This window comes from Pneumocystis jirovecii, assembly GCF_001477535.1.
Source record: "Pneumocystis jirovecii RU7 chromosome Unknown supercont1.2, whole genome shotgun sequence".
NCBI classification, from domain to species: Eukaryota; Fungi; Ascomycota; class Pneumocystomycetes; order Pneumocystales; family Pneumocystaceae; genus Pneumocystis; species Pneumocystis jirovecii.
Window position 1 is genome coordinate 590295 of NW_017264776.1, and position 17206 is coordinate 607500.

At 26.8% G+C, this 17206-nt stretch overlaps 4 protein-coding genes across 4 annotated transcripts in view; 2 read left to right on the forward strand and 2 right to left on the reverse strand.

Moving 5' to 3' along the window:
* Positions 1-89: 89 nt before the first annotated feature.
* On the reverse strand, positions 90-7301 carry T551_00598 (uncharacterized protein; the record flags this gene model as incomplete). Its single annotated transcript, XM_018372864.1, has 6 exons — positions 90-389; positions 435-3314; positions 3363-5984; positions 6028-6165; positions 6206-7242; positions 7298-7301. 6 exons carry the CDS (start codon positions 7299-7301, stop codon positions 90-92), a joined length of 6981 nt encoding a protein of 2326 aa, XP_018231200.1.
* Positions 7302-7752: 451 nt separating this feature from the next.
* T551_00599 (NADPH--hemoprotein reductase) lies at positions 7753-10091 on the forward strand (the record flags this gene model as incomplete). The annotated part of the gene is made up of 5 exons (XM_018372865.1): positions 7753-7999; positions 8053-8570; positions 8616-9696; positions 9745-9900; positions 9951-10091. Exons 1-5 carry the CDS (start codon positions 7793-7795, stop codon positions 10089-10091), a joined length of 2103 nt encoding a protein of 700 aa, XP_018231201.1. The 5' UTR covers positions 7753-7792.
* A 1250-nt stretch (positions 10092-11341) lies between these two features.
* T551_00600 (uncharacterized protein) lies at positions 11342-13526 on the forward strand (the record flags this gene model as incomplete). Its single annotated transcript, XM_018372866.1, has 7 exons — positions 11342-12379; positions 12424-12514; positions 12563-12652; positions 12697-12788; positions 12832-12944; positions 12986-13190; positions 13250-13526. The coding sequence occupies exons 1-7, from the start codon at positions 11394-11396 to the stop codon at positions 13524-13526; spliced, it is 1854 nt and encodes a 617-aa protein (XP_018231202.1). The 5' UTR covers positions 11342-11393.
* Positions 13527-14389: 863 nt separating this feature from the next.
* Positions 14390-17206, reverse strand: part of T551_00601 (proteasome regulatory particle base subunit RPN1) — a gene marked incomplete at both ends in the record, with an annotated part of 2997 nt that continues 180 nt past the window's right edge. Inside the window, 9 exons of the mRNA XM_018372867.1 lie at positions 14390-14700; positions 14745-15138; positions 15176-15701; positions 15743-15977; positions 16022-16518; positions 16562-16783; positions 16827-16954; positions 16994-17158; position 17206. The exon at position 17206 is cut by the window's right edge and continues 56 nt beyond it. Of these exons, the coding sequence (XP_018231203.1) occupies positions 14390-14700; positions 14745-15138; positions 15176-15701; positions 15743-15977; positions 16022-16518; positions 16562-16783; positions 16827-16954; positions 16994-17158; position 17206 (2479 nt within the window). The remainder of the gene's footprint in view (positions 14701-14744; positions 15139-15175; positions 15702-15742; positions 15978-16021; positions 16519-16561; positions 16784-16826; positions 16955-16993; positions 17159-17205) is intronic.

Consider the following 17206-nt stretch of genomic DNA (forward strand, 5'->3'; position numbering starts at 1 on the left):
AAATTGAAAATTTTTAGACATCATTACAGCAACATTTTAAGACACCTAATATTAATTAACAAAGACATTATACGTATAAGATCGAAAAATCATATTTTTAAAGAATCATGTAGAGAAAAAAAAACTTCATAGGTTTCATCAGTAACATTAATACCATTATCTTCATTTTTCATTGCAAGTTTATCATCAGACAAGGAATAATTCCTATCAATTTCCGGAAATAAAGATCCAGTGACAGTAGAAACTTTAACTTTATTACTACTAACTAAATCTGTATTTTTATTTAAGCTAACTTTATCAGAACTTTTTGACTCAGTAAAGATAGATGTCAAAGATGAATTTAGTGAATCTGTTATTTTTATTGTATCAAAACCTGTAAAAATTGAAGCCTAATTTCATAAATATTAATTTAAAAATAGAATAAATTAATCTACCATTTGACTATCATGAACACCCAAATCATTCTCTATAGAATCAAATCCAGAACCAGTATCAGCTACAAAAGTTTTATAATCATGTAAAGTACTCGAACCATCCTCTGCAAAGAAAATATCAAGACTATGCAAAGTTGACACCATATCATCAAGCGAATCACCTTCTCCACATTCTTCAGAGGCTATAGAAAATGCAGTTGCTGAGCAATCATCTGTTCCATGATAACAATCATCTACATGAAACTGAATATCAGAAGTAATTAAACGCTCATTTGAAAATGAAATAGCACATGTATAAAACACAGAGTGAACATTCGACCTAGTAGTAGCAGCAACAACAGAAGGCATAGCTACTGCCCATCCATTTTCATCAGGTATACCAAACAATTCATCAATTTTCTGACACTCTTTTCGGACATGTTTATCACCCAAAACCATCCGTAGAACATATTTATCTATAGATCCGCCAGATATAACAGTTATTTTCTCCAAAACTTCTAAAGCTTGCTGAGAATATCCTGTTTTTAAAAGCCTAAGAAGAGGTGATATCAAATTTGCACCAAATCCAGAAAACTTTGGCCTACTAGTATCTATATAAGGCAACATAACTTTAAGAATATCCATAGTCTTTACTTTAACCCATCTCCATTTATTTGACAACATTCCTAACATAAATACAAGCACAGGTATTTCCCATTCAGGAAAATATATATCACGAATAATAAAAACAATTTGTTTTATAAAATCCTCTTTAACACGAAACCGTGACTTAGAAAAAGAAAAAATAATTTTTTCTAATTCTAAAAGCCCTTGAACATTAGCCATAATTTGAAGTTTTTTCGCACAATTAATAACATCTTGGGACATTGTAGTATTCTCTAAAGCAACCAAAAAACGAGGCAAATTAGCCAATATAGCAAATAATAACCTTTCATTATTACCAACAATATCATTATTAGGTAATTCAATTATAAAATCCAAAATTCTAAGAGTTATATCATAAGAGGCAGATGATCTTAAACCTTTCAAAATTAATGATTGTATTCCATCAAATTTTCCAACCCATTTAGAAGGAAACATAGACAATAAAAAAACAACATTTGAATGAGAGCCTAAATCAATTTTTTTCATTATTTCTTCTAAAATCAAAACACATTGTATAAATTCTTGTTCATGAATTGTATTTAAGCATGCTACTATACCCCAAAACAATTGAGGGTAATTCCTAAACTCGGAGTTATCAAGTTTCTCGGTCAAAACTTTCAAAGTCACTAATATTTCCATAGCAAAACCTTGGATATCAAGTGAAGTATCACAGATAGTATTTGATAACCTTGCTAACATATCAGCAAGTATATTTTGATTTAATGGAAGAAACAGACATCTAAATATTTCAAAAGATCGACATGCAAGATGACGAACGGGACATGACGTTGCCCATGTAATTGCGATTTTTCCCCACATTTGCCGTAAATCATCATATTCTATAAAACATATTTTCAAAACATCATCAACCATTTTTTTCATTTCTCCAGGTATTCTAGGAACTTTTTTAATTTGATTCAAATCATCATAAGCCCAAAGCAATTTAGAATTCTTAGATTGCAAAATGTTGACAAGGTTAACCTTTACTTTTAAAAACTCATCCTTCAAACCATTTAAATCAATACGATTTAATAATGTTATTAACATTTCTTTTGCTTGGTCTTTTACTAAACCAGCATAATGATCTAATTGTATAAATGAAACATGCAATAATAATGGTAGAATAGAAGAAATAGAAAAGTCAGATTCTATTATTAAGTCGACCATAAATATTAATGCTACTTGCCCATATGAAAAAATAACAGATTTCTTTGGAAGGGGAAAAAAATCATCAAATATAGCCATATAAGGATAATTCATATCAGTATTAGAATATTGATTTAGTTCAAGAAGCTGAGGAATCATTGAACGAGAATTTTGAAGATAATTAAGTAAAGTATCAACAACTTTAAATCCCAATGGAGATCTATTAAGATATACTATAATATGTTTTGCCAGAATAACCAACATTGGGTCCTTCCTTTCTATACACTGTGATATAAAAAAATTAAGAATAATCTTTATATTACCAACGTGAGGACCAGAAACTAACGCAGTCCATAATTCTTCTATTTCATTCCGAAATTTATCTCCATATTTTACATCAATTTCTAAAAGATTGACTAAAACCATATAAGAAGACGAACTTAAATGATCATTTGCATCAAGCTGAAGTTCTATAACTTCAATCCAATGTAATAATATTATAAGTAAATCCTTTTGAGAATTTTCAGACACTAAATAAAAACATTTTAAACATTCAGAGAATACCATAAAAGCCAAATCAGAATACTCTTTTGAATACCGAGAAAGTAAAAGATATTGACCACGCTTATAAATAGCAATAGTATTATTAAAAATTGCTGCTTCAAATTCTGATACTAATGATTTACCATAAAATAATTCCTCAGAATACCTTAACAACCGTAAAGCATTAATTCTCATATCCAAATCACTATCACCAATTTTAAATAAACAAAGAACCAATATTTGATAAATAAGATAAGGAAACACAGGAGCCTCTATTAAAACATCTGCAAGCACAGAAAAATAACATTGAGAAGACTTTGTTTCTAAATGATACTTATAACACTGCTGCACAGTATTTTCAAGCAAAACAGAACAATCTAAATTATGTCGCAATAAATTATAAAGTGCCTTACATCCTACATCTACAACTTTCCCATTTTGACTCAAAAATAATGAATTAGCCCATCGAAAAAAAACATCAATGTCAAACGAAATAACTTCTTTTTTATTACTATTATTTTCTGTTACTTGAATGATTCTTCCAGACTAGACAAAATTATTATTATGAATAATAAATACAAATATAAAACTTACACAAAGTGATGCCATACAATTAAGTGCAGCCATCTGAAGATTCTTTTTTTCAATTTCCAGGGATGCAATTATAGGATTACAATCACGGACATCTTTATATTGGTCCAAAACCAGTTGTTTTATACACTCTTCATGGTTTTGAGAAAATGTTTCGTAAAAACTATATCCACTCCATTCTTCAATCATACGAAAATAAGATATCCGATCATCAAATGATATCCATTTTAAAGAATCAGAAGTCCTACAGACTCCTTCATATACGTTTTCAAGTAATCCACAAAAATATCGTTTTAACTTTTGATACTCCCACTCTCTTTGAACATTTAATTCACCAAGAAATATTTTAATATCTTTAATATAAGATACTAACGTATTCAATATCCATTCATCTTGAATTATGTCTTCTTTTACTAAAAAATGCGAAGTAAGCTGAAGAACATGGGTGATTTCAGTTAATAAATCATATAACACATTTTTATAATTTTTTTCAGATGTTTGAAAATGAAAAGAATGACTATTTTCCGCTGACTTTTTCAATACAAGTTGCAAATCTTCCAATAATACTCGATATACGTTAACATTTATACATTCTAACGCAGATACTATAGCATCTTTAATAATAATACAATCTATTCCCAACAATGGCAAAATCTCTTCAAAAACTGAATGAGCAGAAATAGTTTCTTCAAAAAATATATTCATAATATTCCTTTTATGTTCATATTTCTGAATATATTTCAAAACCTCATCACTAGTGGACGTCAATGTAGAACATGCAACTATAAGATATAATTTCCACTGCTCAACAATAATATCTGAAAAAGTAGAATATTTAGAATATTTCGACAATATATCAAAGGAACTATTTTTTTTTGAAGTTTCAGCAACTTTCATAATGAATCTTTGCATTCGCATCAACCTTAAACAAACAGCATTACGACAAAAAAGAATGTTAATTGGAAATTTCTCAAAACATAATTTAATAAGCTTAGGAAAAACACGAAACCAAATAGCAGCATCAATAGTATTCTCACTTTCTGATATTTTTATAAGTATATTATTAGATTTGTCAGCACGAATTTTTTGTAACCGGTTATACTCAACAACTGACAAAGACTCCATAGAAAAAGATAACAATCTTATGCCATCATTATAAAATATATCTATCATTCTAGAGTAAATAGCATCTGTACATCCAAAAGACTCATTTGAACAAATATTTTCTGTATTATTTTGAATATATTTACTAATAATTTCATCGACTTTTGCAACTAAATGTAAAATCTTAAAACCATAACATCTTATAATCCTTGATTGACTACATATGAAAAAAAAACCACTTGATTCTATTTCTTCAATTAAAATCATTATACAAGTCATTTCATCTGTTTTTTCAAAATTAGTATCATTATTAACTTTATCCAAAAAGTCAGAAGCATCTTTTCCTCTTTTCATTTTATCACTAATTTGTCTAATCCAGATCTTTAATAAACTAACAAAAAGTTGCAATATACGCTCTGTACAAGCAAAGATATTTTGATTAGCAGTAACAAAAATACTATATTCTTTTAAAAACAATTCATCATATTTTTTTATAAGTTTAGAAACTGCTGTTAAAACTATTTGTACTTTATCTTGTTTAGCAATTATCTCCAATGCATTATTTGCAGCTTTTGAAACATCATATTCAGAATGCAAAAGATTTCTGCAAATCATATCAACTACTTTTACAAGAGAAACTTCTTTAAACAAACATTTTGACAAGATTTCAAAACTAACAACTAAAAGTTCATAATATATTTGATTATCTTTAAAGTTTCCAGACAATTGAAGTGCATTGTTTAAAGGAATAGTTATTTTCAACAATAATGAATCCTCTTCCTCAATTTGACAACCATAATTCTGATCACAAACATATGCTATTTTAAATACCATTTGACAAAATAATTCATAATAATCTTTAATATTAGATTCATTTATAACATTAAATATAGAATCAAGCTGTTCATCTGAACATTCCGGAATTTCTTCGATAACTACAGGAAATGACGGTCTATTCCCAAAATTTACTAAGTCATAAACAATAGCCAAAACAGCTTTCATAGCAACTATCATTTTTTCCGGAGACAAATCATCAAGAAAAAAATCTTGAGAAAGTTTAGATATATCAATACTAATAAGAGGAAATATAACATCTTTAAAACAATAATCTGGATATTTTGACCCAATAAAACGTATAAAAGCAACAAGAACCAAATTTAAACCCGAAAAACCTAAAAGCCGTTTTCCAGGAGGAAAAAGTATAAAAATTAAATTATCTAATTTCTTTATAGTTGTATTAAGGCTTTCAGAATAACGAAATAAATAAACCCACGTCATTCTTGCTATGCATGTTACCAAACAGACCCTTGTAGTCTTATCTTTCAATTTTAATATATTAGACTCAATTAAATTAAGCCAATTAGCCAAAAACATATCTCTAGGACTGACACAAAGAAGAGTTGTAGCCAAAGGAAATGCAACACTCCACAATCGAATTTTCATAGACATTTTGATAACTTTGGGATATAACATCTCAATAGTTTTAGCCCATGAAGGAAAATTAAGCTCTGCTGTTGCACTCTAATAAATTTAACATAAAAACTTATATTTCTTTGCAACATACATCAACCATAGGAAGCATAGAATGATGAAAAAGATTAGCATAAGCATACTTTATACGGTTGCTACGTGTTTCTTCAAAAAATCTAACTAAACTTGCAACAAAATCAGATGATTCTTCCAATGCATCCTCAGGAAATAACTAGACAAAATTAATTACTAAAACAAAAAAAATAAAGTACCTTTATTTTCAAAGACTTCATACCATGTATAACCATCTCAACTTTTAATTCCTTCTCCTTAGTAATATTTCCTCTGAATTTTTCAAGATCAGCGATAAAACGGTCACTAACACTAGAAAAACGAACTTTACTCATCCAACCAAGAAGTTCAACAAATAAGTTCCAATTAGCCAACCTAATAATACTAGTAGATAATACTCTAGGATTAGTATATCGAAGCTGATTAAAAACAATCTCTTCAAGTTTATTTCCAAGATCATTTCCTAAAGCGTCTGCAGAAACTTGCTTTACTATTTCAATAAGTGCCCTACATAAGATAAATACAGAAATAAGGGATGTTCTATCCTTTATAACAGAAACTTTCCGATTAAATTGAATAGCGTTCAAATTAGAATCATGCTGGGATTGGGAATCATTTTTAATATCCCCACCAAATAAACACTCTTTATTAAGCATAGGAATTATAGAAGTTTCTGACTTAGACTTTCTCCAATACATAAATGAATCGATAACAGGCTTAGGCTTATACCTAGCTATATATCCCAAACTTCTTAAAATTTTATCAAATATAGGATCAACACCTTCACCAATTATTTTAACAATATTAGGCTCCCAATCCAAAGGATAAGCCAATATAGTATTGAACTTTTTTTCAGTAATACAAACAAACTGAGCAAAAAGAATATAAAGTACATATTCAGTAGGCGTTTTAAATTCATGTTTCAAAGAATCGCAAGTTGGATAATAAGAAAATTGTTCAGGAAAAATGCTAACTTGAGAGTTTAAAACTGTATGATTTATAGAAGATATAGCTTCACAATTAGATGAAGAAACCTGAGAATATAACATTGATTCTTTTGATATTTTTTGAACAAAAGATTTCTCCACATAATCTGAACGATCTAAATCACATGGAATGCTAGAGCCAAGTAAAATATGATCATTTACAGTATAAGAAGTAGAATTTTCAGAAGGAAACTCAATAGATTTCGCATTTACTTGAGAATGATGCTCTGAAAATAAGAGACTACCAGATGCTATTGCAATATAAAGTTAAAATAAAAAACCCAAAAAATATTGTAAAATACGCACTCATTATTTTAAGTATAGAACTCTTTTAATTCCTTTTTAATCATGCTTAACCGTCAAAAAAATTAATTTTTACTAAATTTTACTAAAAAATCGTATCCTAATTATATATTATATAAAAATAACATCTAATACATCTATTTTAGATAAATAGAAATATATTAATTATCTCATTATACTTAATGTTTATCTTAACGTCTCATTAAATTTATTGATAATTTTTGTTCTATCGAATTAACAAACATGTGAAATAAACATTTATAAAAAATAATAAAATTATTTTAGTTATATATATTTAAGTATTAATTTATAATTGTGTTTTATTTATATCCTTAGGTCTATTTATATTCTTAGGTCTCAAAATCAAAATGCATCTTATAACCAATTATAATAAGATAACTTTTTTACATTTTTAAAAGTTTCTAAAAAGAAAACTAGTCTAATAATTTAAAAAAAAATAAACTGAACAAAGAATGAAAAATTTAAGAATATTAAGAAATGACTCAGAAAAAACAAAAAATGATATTTGATATTTTCGATATTATTATTGTTATATTTATAATTCTAGGGACAATTTTATATATATCAAGGAAAAGATCGTCAACAATAAAAAAAAAAATATTAAATATTTTTAATAAATCTACTGTAGATATTTCAAAAAAACCTAAAAATACTAGAGATATCATCCAAAAAATACACGATTTAGTAAGACCAAATCTAATAATATTTTATATAATTATAATTAATATATTATTAAGCAAAAAAATATGGTTATTTTTTATGGATCTCAAACAGGAACAGCGGAAAATTTTGCTTTTCGTTTAGCAAAAGAAGGTCATGCACGTTATGGTTTATCAACAATAACAGTTAATCTTGAGGATTATGACTATGAGAACCTTAATGATTTCCCCCCTGAAAAGTTAGCAATATTTGTTATCGCTACTTATGGTGAAGGTGAACCAACAGATAATGCTGCAGAGTTTTTCCAGTTTTTGCAATCCGAAAATTTAACTTTCTCTAATAAAAATGTTTACAATAAACCTTTATCAAATTTAAATTACATAATTTTTGGTCTAGGAAACAGTACTTATGAATATTATAATCATATGTCTCGTACTTTAGATACATTACTTACTAAACTTGGTGCTAATAAAATTTCAAAAAGGGGTGAAGGAGATGACGGAACTGGCACAATGGAAGAAGATTTTCTTACTTGGAAAGATAAAATGTGGGAAGATGTAGCAAAAAAAATGAATCTTAAAGAAAAAGAGGCTTTGTATTTCTAAATTTAATTTTTTAATTTTTATTAACATTAATCTAGATATATACCTGAATTTGAGATTACAGAAAATCTAGAATTATCTAGCTTTTCAGATATAGTTTTTCTTGGAGAGTTGAATAAAAAACATCTTATAGGTGCAACAAAACCATTTAATTCTTATAATCCATTTATTGCTCCAGTTACTAAATCATATGAACTTTTTTTCTGCAAAGAAAGGAATTGTTTACATATAGAGTTTAATATTGAAAATTCTAATATGAAATATCAAACAGGAGATCATTTAGCCATATGGCCTTCGAATTCAAATCAAGAAGTAGATCGGTTACTTAGTACTTTAGATTTAATTAACAAACGTAATACTGTTATATCTATTAAGAATATTGATTCTACAGTTAAAATACCAATACCTCAGCCTTCAACATATGACTCTATTCTAAGATACTACTTAGAAATTTGTGGACCAGTATCTCGACAATCATTAACTGTCTTAGCACAATTTGCGCCATCTGAAAAAGCAAAAAAAGAAACTCTTAAACTTGGTTTAGATAAAGATTATTTTCGAAAAACCATATCATCACACTGTTTCAATCTTGCACAAACAATGCAGTTCATAACTCCTAAATTATGGACAAAGGTCCCATTCTCATTTATTATTGAATGTTTTACATCTTTAAAACCACGATATTATTCAATTTCAAGTTCTAACTTGATTTATCCAACAAAAGTTCATATTACTGCAGTTGTAGAATCACAAATTTTTCCAGAACATAATAATATTTTGAATGGAGTAGCAACAAATTATTTATTAGTTTTAAAACAAAAGCAAAATAAAGAAATCAATTTACGTCCATTTGAAGTAAATTATGCATTAAATGGACCTCGTAATAAATATAGTAATTTTCATTTACCAATACATATTAGACGGTCAAATTTTCATCTTCCTCATGATACAACTATTCCAATTATTATGATTGGTCCAGGTACTGGTGTTGCACCTTTTAGAGCATTTGTTATGGAAAGAGCAGAGCAAATGAAGAGAGGAAAGAAGATAGGCAAAACAATACTTTTTTATGGGTGTCGATACAGAGATGTCGATTTTTTATATAAAGATGAATGGAATGTAAGAATTGTTAAATACAATGTTTTTATATTATATTGATTAAAATAGGAATATAAAAATATTATGGGGGATTCATTTGAAATGCATATTGCTTTTTCACGAGAAACAAATAAAAAAATCTATGTCCAAAATTTGTTAGAGCAAAATTCTTTTCAAGTAAACAAAATTTTAGAATGTAATGGTATACTTTATATATGTGGTGATGTATATTTTTAAAGTATTTTTATAATTTAATTTACTAAATTTTTATCTAGGCAGCACGTATGGCACGAAAAGTAAATATGACTTTACATAAAATAATCAGAAAAGAACGTGGATTAGGGAAAACTGAAGTAGATCAAGTTATAAAAAAAATGAGAAATGAAAATAGATTATTTGAAGATATTTGGTCTTGATTTATAACTATCAAGTAACTCATTTATATGTAAATTAGTGGATTATCATTTTTCTTTATTTTTTTAATATTGCTAAATTAATATAAATTACATATTATTATAAATATTATTTATCTGTTAATTATATTATATTTATATTTTTATATTTATATTTTTTAATTTTCTTATTAATAATAAATATGCCTAAAAATTCAAAAATCTTTTGATAAAACTACTAAAATATAATATTATATAAATGCTAAATGTTTTATTCAAAAAGTACTTTTGTATTCACTTACATTATTTTACTGCATAAATAAAAATTAAAATCTTCATATTATTTATTTTTTTGATTTAAATATCATATATAAAAAATTTCAAAAATGTATTTTTTTAATTATTTAATGATTTTTGGAACTTTAACATTTTATAAAATAAATTTATACTTAAATAATTAAATAGTTATAAAAACAAATAATTTAAACTCATTTTAAAAAAAATTTATGAAATTTTAAAACTTGTAGAAAACCATGTAACATATAATTACATTTTATTTTTTTTAAATAACATAAATTTAATTTTTAATATTAGAAAATAAAATAATTGAAATAATCATATAAACATTATTTTCAAATTTTTAAAAAATTTTTAAAAATAAATAAATAAATATATAATTTAAAAATAGAAACTATTAAAGAATTTAATTTTAACATTATTTTTTATAATTTAAAATATATAAAAATTATAAAACTAAACATTCAATACAAAGTATAATATATTTTACTAGTTTATATAACACAACATAAAAGAACTTATAGTTTCTACATCATTTATATTATTAATTATCTTTTCTAAGAAGTATTATTTAAAGATGTGCGCGAACTACTTAAATCCAAGAACCGAAAACACTAGTTTAATTTAGTTTATATTTTACTGTTTTATATGCTCCTATTTTTTTCTACTTTATTAACCCTTTCTCAATACTCTTAAACTTTTTCATTTGCATTACAAAAGAAACTCTTATTTCATTCAAGTATTTTTACTGGTCTTAAATTTTTATTTAAGTTCATTACCTATTTATTACAATTTGAATAACATCAGGTTCTTGTTTATCTACATATTATCTGTCTGTAAACTTATTTCTAGCTTTTATTTTACTACAAATTACTGAATTTTATTTTAAACATTGATTTGTATAATTCTTTTTAAATATCAATACTTTCAGGTACAATATAAAAATATGAACTTTAAACTTATTAAAATATTTAAATAGACACTTTTTTAAAAATCAACTATTCAAAATTTTTATATACTTACTATTTAATGTCTGTTACAGATACATCTTATATTTCTGTTTCACTTGATGCAGAACCCTCATTGATATCAGCAATGACATCACTCAGTGTTACAGGTACAAATAATGTTACTGTTTTAACATCAAAAGAATCTATTTTTGATGATGCGTATAAGCATATCAATACACCTTTAACTCCTGTATCTAATGAGGCATCACCTGCTAAACAACTAAACCTTCTATCTTTACAACGATCAAATAATAACACAAATTTACCATCACCGCCTTCTTCGTCACCATTGCTTTCAGTTCAGGATCAAAAACAGCCTACATCGAACTCATCATCTGTAAAACAAAAACCTACACAAGACATTATGAGCACAAACGCACAACTTGAATTTACTCCTATTGTTGGATACCAATATAATAATAATAATATTTTATATAATACTAGAGGAAAATATATTCGAAATACTAATCTAAATGCTACAAGCAAATGTCCAGCAGATCGTCAACATACATATACTATGAACTCTTTTCTAAGAAATCATCCAACACATATTAGACCTACTTGGTTTACACCACATAATCCTCATCCTTCTTCATTATATCATTCAATTCCAGCAGCTAATATGATTCCAAATCCAATAATAAATACCAATGCTTTTACAGCAACATCAGGTGCCTACAGATATCCTGGACATGTTCACACATCAATGTCTTCTATTTATTCTTCTTCGCCACAACTTCCTTCTACTCCATTGAGTCCTCAAATTGCTGGAATGATTGCAGCAGGTCCTCCTGTACCTGCCCCAGTTCCTTCAATATTTCCAGGTCCAACTTATTATGATACCCTCGAATCATCTCTTCAAAATCCTAATAAAACAACTAATGTTTATATTAGGGGACTTCCTCCGGATACTACTGATGAAAGTTTATACATTCTAGCATCTAGATTTGGGAAAATTCATAGTAGCAAAGCAATTCTTGATACACAATCGGGAACATGCAAAGGGTATATTTGTGTCTAAAATCTCATGTATTTATAATCGTTTTTAGATTCGGATTTGCATGTTTTGAACAAGAAGAAGAAGCAAAAGCATGCATTGCTGGCCTAATGCATTTTGGTTATCAAGTATCTTTTGCTAAAGTTATTTCTATAATTATTAGAACTGCATGTACTTATTAAATAATTTAGGAATCTTTTAGCACAAGGCTTAAAAATTTAGCAGATCCAGGATCAACTAATTTATATTTATCTAATCTTCCTTTGAATATGCATGAAAAAGTAAACCATATAGTTATAATTATCCAAGGCCTAATAATATTAAGGATTTAGAAGAGCAATTTGCTCCATATAAAGTTATTTCTAATCGTATTCTTAGAGATTCAAATAATATTAGCCGAGGTGTTGGGTTTGCTAGGTTTTTACCATAAATAATATAAATATTTTTTAACATTTTAAAGAATGTCAGATAGAGAAGCCGCTGATGCGATAATTGAAAACTTTGATGGTAAAAAATTGCCAGGTGCTACAATGCCATTACAAGTACGATATGCAGATTCTCCATCTCAAAAACGTATAACTTTGAATATATATATATTTTCTTATGCCTTTTAGGCCTTAAAGGTCAAACTGCTCGACGTAGATTATGGAGAGCTCGAGAATATAATGCTTTAACAGGCCGTACTATAATAGATGATTCATTAGGATTCTCTGGTTTAGGGCTAGGTATAGATCGTTACGGTATTCAACATAGTGGAACTGGTATCACAGATCTTCATGACGAACTATCCAATTCTGGAACATTCTCGAACTTACAAATGTATTTCCCATTAAGGCAGAATTATGGAAATTGATTTTCGTATTTTCTAATTTATATAGTGCAGGAATAGCAGGATATCCTTCTCTTAATTATGAACCACATATACAATCATTTGTTTGGGATATGAATCATGCTCATACTTCATATTTTAAGCATCATCTACAAAAATCATCGATAAATAACAAATCAAAATCATTATCAGAAACATCAATTTTAAATCCAACATCAGTTCCATGTGAAACAAATTCAGAAACAAATAATCAAGATTCAGAAGTTATAAAACAAAAAGATATAATATATCGTTTAGTAGATAATAATGTTCAGGTTAAATTTTAAAATATATAGATCTATTTTTAATATATTAAAAAGGTTAGTTAGCTCGAATATTAATGATTTTGTCATTGCTTTATCATTGTTATTGATATTTTTTACTTTTGCTTAAAAAAATTTTCAATTTTGCCAAATATTATAATCAAACTATAAATACCGATATAATTGTAGAAATGGACAAATAGCTTGAAATTGTGCGGTATATTTTATTTTTAATATATTGCTATAAATATTTTAAAACACGTTATTATAATTCCGTATTTAAATTATAATAACAAATTAATAAAATCATAATTACATTAAATTTTATCAATAAAATTTAAAATAGTTTGATATTTAGTATTTTATTCTTGATAAAAGAAATATTTAAAAATATTAAATTAAAAATTTTTATTTTACAAAAATATTAATATTTTATAAAAATAAATAAAAAAAAAATATAAAGATATTTAAATAAAAAAGTATTTATATTTTATCCATAAAAATATTAAGATTAAATCTTTATATTCATAATTATTAAATAACTAATTTATATAACTATAATTTATTCAAAATATTAAATTTTTCAAATTTTTCCAGCTAAACATTCAGCTAAACATTAAATATAAAAATTTAGAAAATATTTTATAATATTCTATGGTTTTTCATTAGATTTATATAGAAAAAAAAATTAATATTAAATATATGAATGTTTATAGTAACTTAATAATTTATCAATTCATTATTAATCTAAAAACTTCAAATTTGATTCATAAATTGTATTTTTAAAAATATTTAAAAATAAAAAATAATAATTAAAATCAAAAGAACAGAAAATATACATAATTTATGTAAATAAAAAAAATTATTCATAATATTTATATATCAAATTATGTATCTTCTTCCATATAATTCGGATTTTTCCTTAATATAACAATCCATTCAAGTGTAGGAGTAAGAGGAATATATTTGTCAGTTGCAAGCTCTGCACGATCACTATGTTGAAGCAATGTCGGAGTTTCTAAAGTCTGAAACCCGGTAATAGTCTTTGGTCGCCCAATTTGCCCAACAATATCTACAGCTGTTCCTTGTCTTACTGTTGTTTTTTGAAAATTACCAAACTCATCAACTGTTAAAAGCATACGAGGATGTATAGCCATAGTAAGATAGTATAATATCCAATGAAATGTATCTAATATAACTAGAGCAAAATTAGTTATAAAAATACATTATTAATAATATTACAAAATTTAGAGTTCATCATAGAAACCAATACAGTAAATAAACCTGATATAGATACATATGACATAATTTGGCGATCAGTATGGTATGGACTAAGAGTCATTGTTCCTTTCCCCATATGCAAAAGTCCTTGAGCTACACGAACCATAAAAAGAGCATTTGGAGTTTTATGATAATAACTAGCTAACTGGCGAAACAACTGAGCCAATCTTGCATTATTTGTACCTGACCCCACTAAACCCATTGCAAAAATAGCATTAATAGCAACATCAATATCAGTATCATGTGAATATCTACTAAGAGTTTCGAATATTCTAATTTGAGGATTAGAAGCACTAAGTAACCCTAAAGCTAAAGGAACTGCTTTACGAATGACAGGCTCACCATAATACATCTTCTATTATAAGCACTGTTATTTATAAAAACTAACTTACTAAATGATCAAAGTGTCGAAGAATCATTTCTCCTCCTATATCTTCACCCATTGCAATCAAAGCCAATCCCAATACAGCAAAACCTTGATGTAAGTCATTCTTCTCTTTATCATTATCTAAATGACTACTACATATATGCAAAAGGCCCTGAATTTTCAAAACATTACCTGTACCAGCATACGAAAAAATATCAACAAGAACATCTGCTTGTCGAGCAATAGGATGATTAATAGCTTTTAATATTTCCAAAGTTGCATCTGATGCATCTTGTTTACCAGCATATAATAGTGCTAATCCTAAAGACATAAAACACCCCCATTTTTCCTCTAAGTATTTACTTTCTCTTTCCATCATTGTTTGAAGAATAGCTGATGTTATATCACCATTACATGATCCAACAAATACCATACCAAGTGATAAAGCTGCTAAACTAGATATTTCCATAGGCAATTCAGTATCGTTTAAAAAAGGAAGAAGTAGCTCTACAATATCTTCCATATTAGAACCAGCATAAGCCATACCAAGCCTAAAAACATGAACTTAAATAATAAAACTATTGCATTATACCCAACAATAGCACTAATCTTGAATTTTGTGTCTTTATTTTCTAAATATTCCCCAAGTAAAGCCAAAGCAGGATCAGATTCATCATGAACACCTGTATTAATCAATCCAATACCTAATAATGCACCAGCTTTAATATTTTCATCAGATGAATAAAGATATTTATCGATCTGCGCAAGACCCATTTCAATATCCCAAAGCATAATCATTCCAATTGAAGCTACTGCTGACATCATCCCTAAAACATGTCTAATAGTCATAATAAACAAATATGAAAATAACCTGTATCTTTATTTTTATAAATCCATGAAGTATTATTATCATCAGAAAGAATAAGTTTATCATTACCAAATCCAACATTCACAAAAGCATTAACGAATGTATTCGCAAGATTTTGTTTTGCAGAGTCAACAGAAGTTAATGACATTGACCGAGTTTCTAAATGACTTTTATATATATCATCCGGCGTTTTTGGTTCAAGAACATTAAGTTCTTTTGCAACAAATTTGAATAATTCACTTAAACGACTGTTTCTTAAACACTCATTTATATTTTCATTATCATCTTCAAACCAAATTTGTTGTCGAGCTATCAAATAAGCCATTTGTTTTTTAAGACTTAAATCATTTGTACTATTAAAATCACTTTTAATAAGCTCATAATCACCTAAACGTATTGCTAATGTTAATGCTTGTGCTAGCTTTCCTTGATTTCTATATATAGTATGTGCTGTTTTAAGAAATGCAACATCGTCTGGTGGTGCAAGAAGATTAACACAACTTAACTTTAGAAATATTTTGTTTCTAGAAAGCTTTTTCTTACCTCACTATATATGAACATACTCGAGAATAAGTATTAGAATCAATAAAAGGAGGCAATTTTTCAATTGCTTCTAATTCTAATAAAAGATCAACAGCATCAGCTTCCGCATTATGACTAAGGAAGAATGGAACAATTCTTAATGCTAATTCCATAAGATCATTTGTTGAAGCATCATTTTCAATTCTTATTGAATATTCTTCACCTATTTCCGCTGACAAATGTCTAAAAAACTTTAATTTTTTTATTTTGGATTAAAATTGGATACCTCATATATTCATGGCCCCATAAATCTAAATTAGTTTTTTTCCCTAAGAGACAATATTTAAGAGATTCTCTTTTTCCTTCTTTAGCATATGTCATACCAAGGACAGATAATATGTCAGCAAGAATAGTCTTTCAAAATTATTAAATATAACATAAAATCCAAAATACCTTCTGATTTGATTCAGGCCAAGTTTTATAAATTTCAGTAAGTTCAGAAAAGTATGGACGCAAAAATTTCAAAGGTTTTGGTACAGCTGTCATAGAACTAGTTGAAGTTCGAATAAAAACTGTCAAAGATTCTAATGAAGGTTCATGAAGATTAACGTCTGATTCCTAATTTAAGAATGATTAATGAAAATTTAAAAGTAATAATATTATACT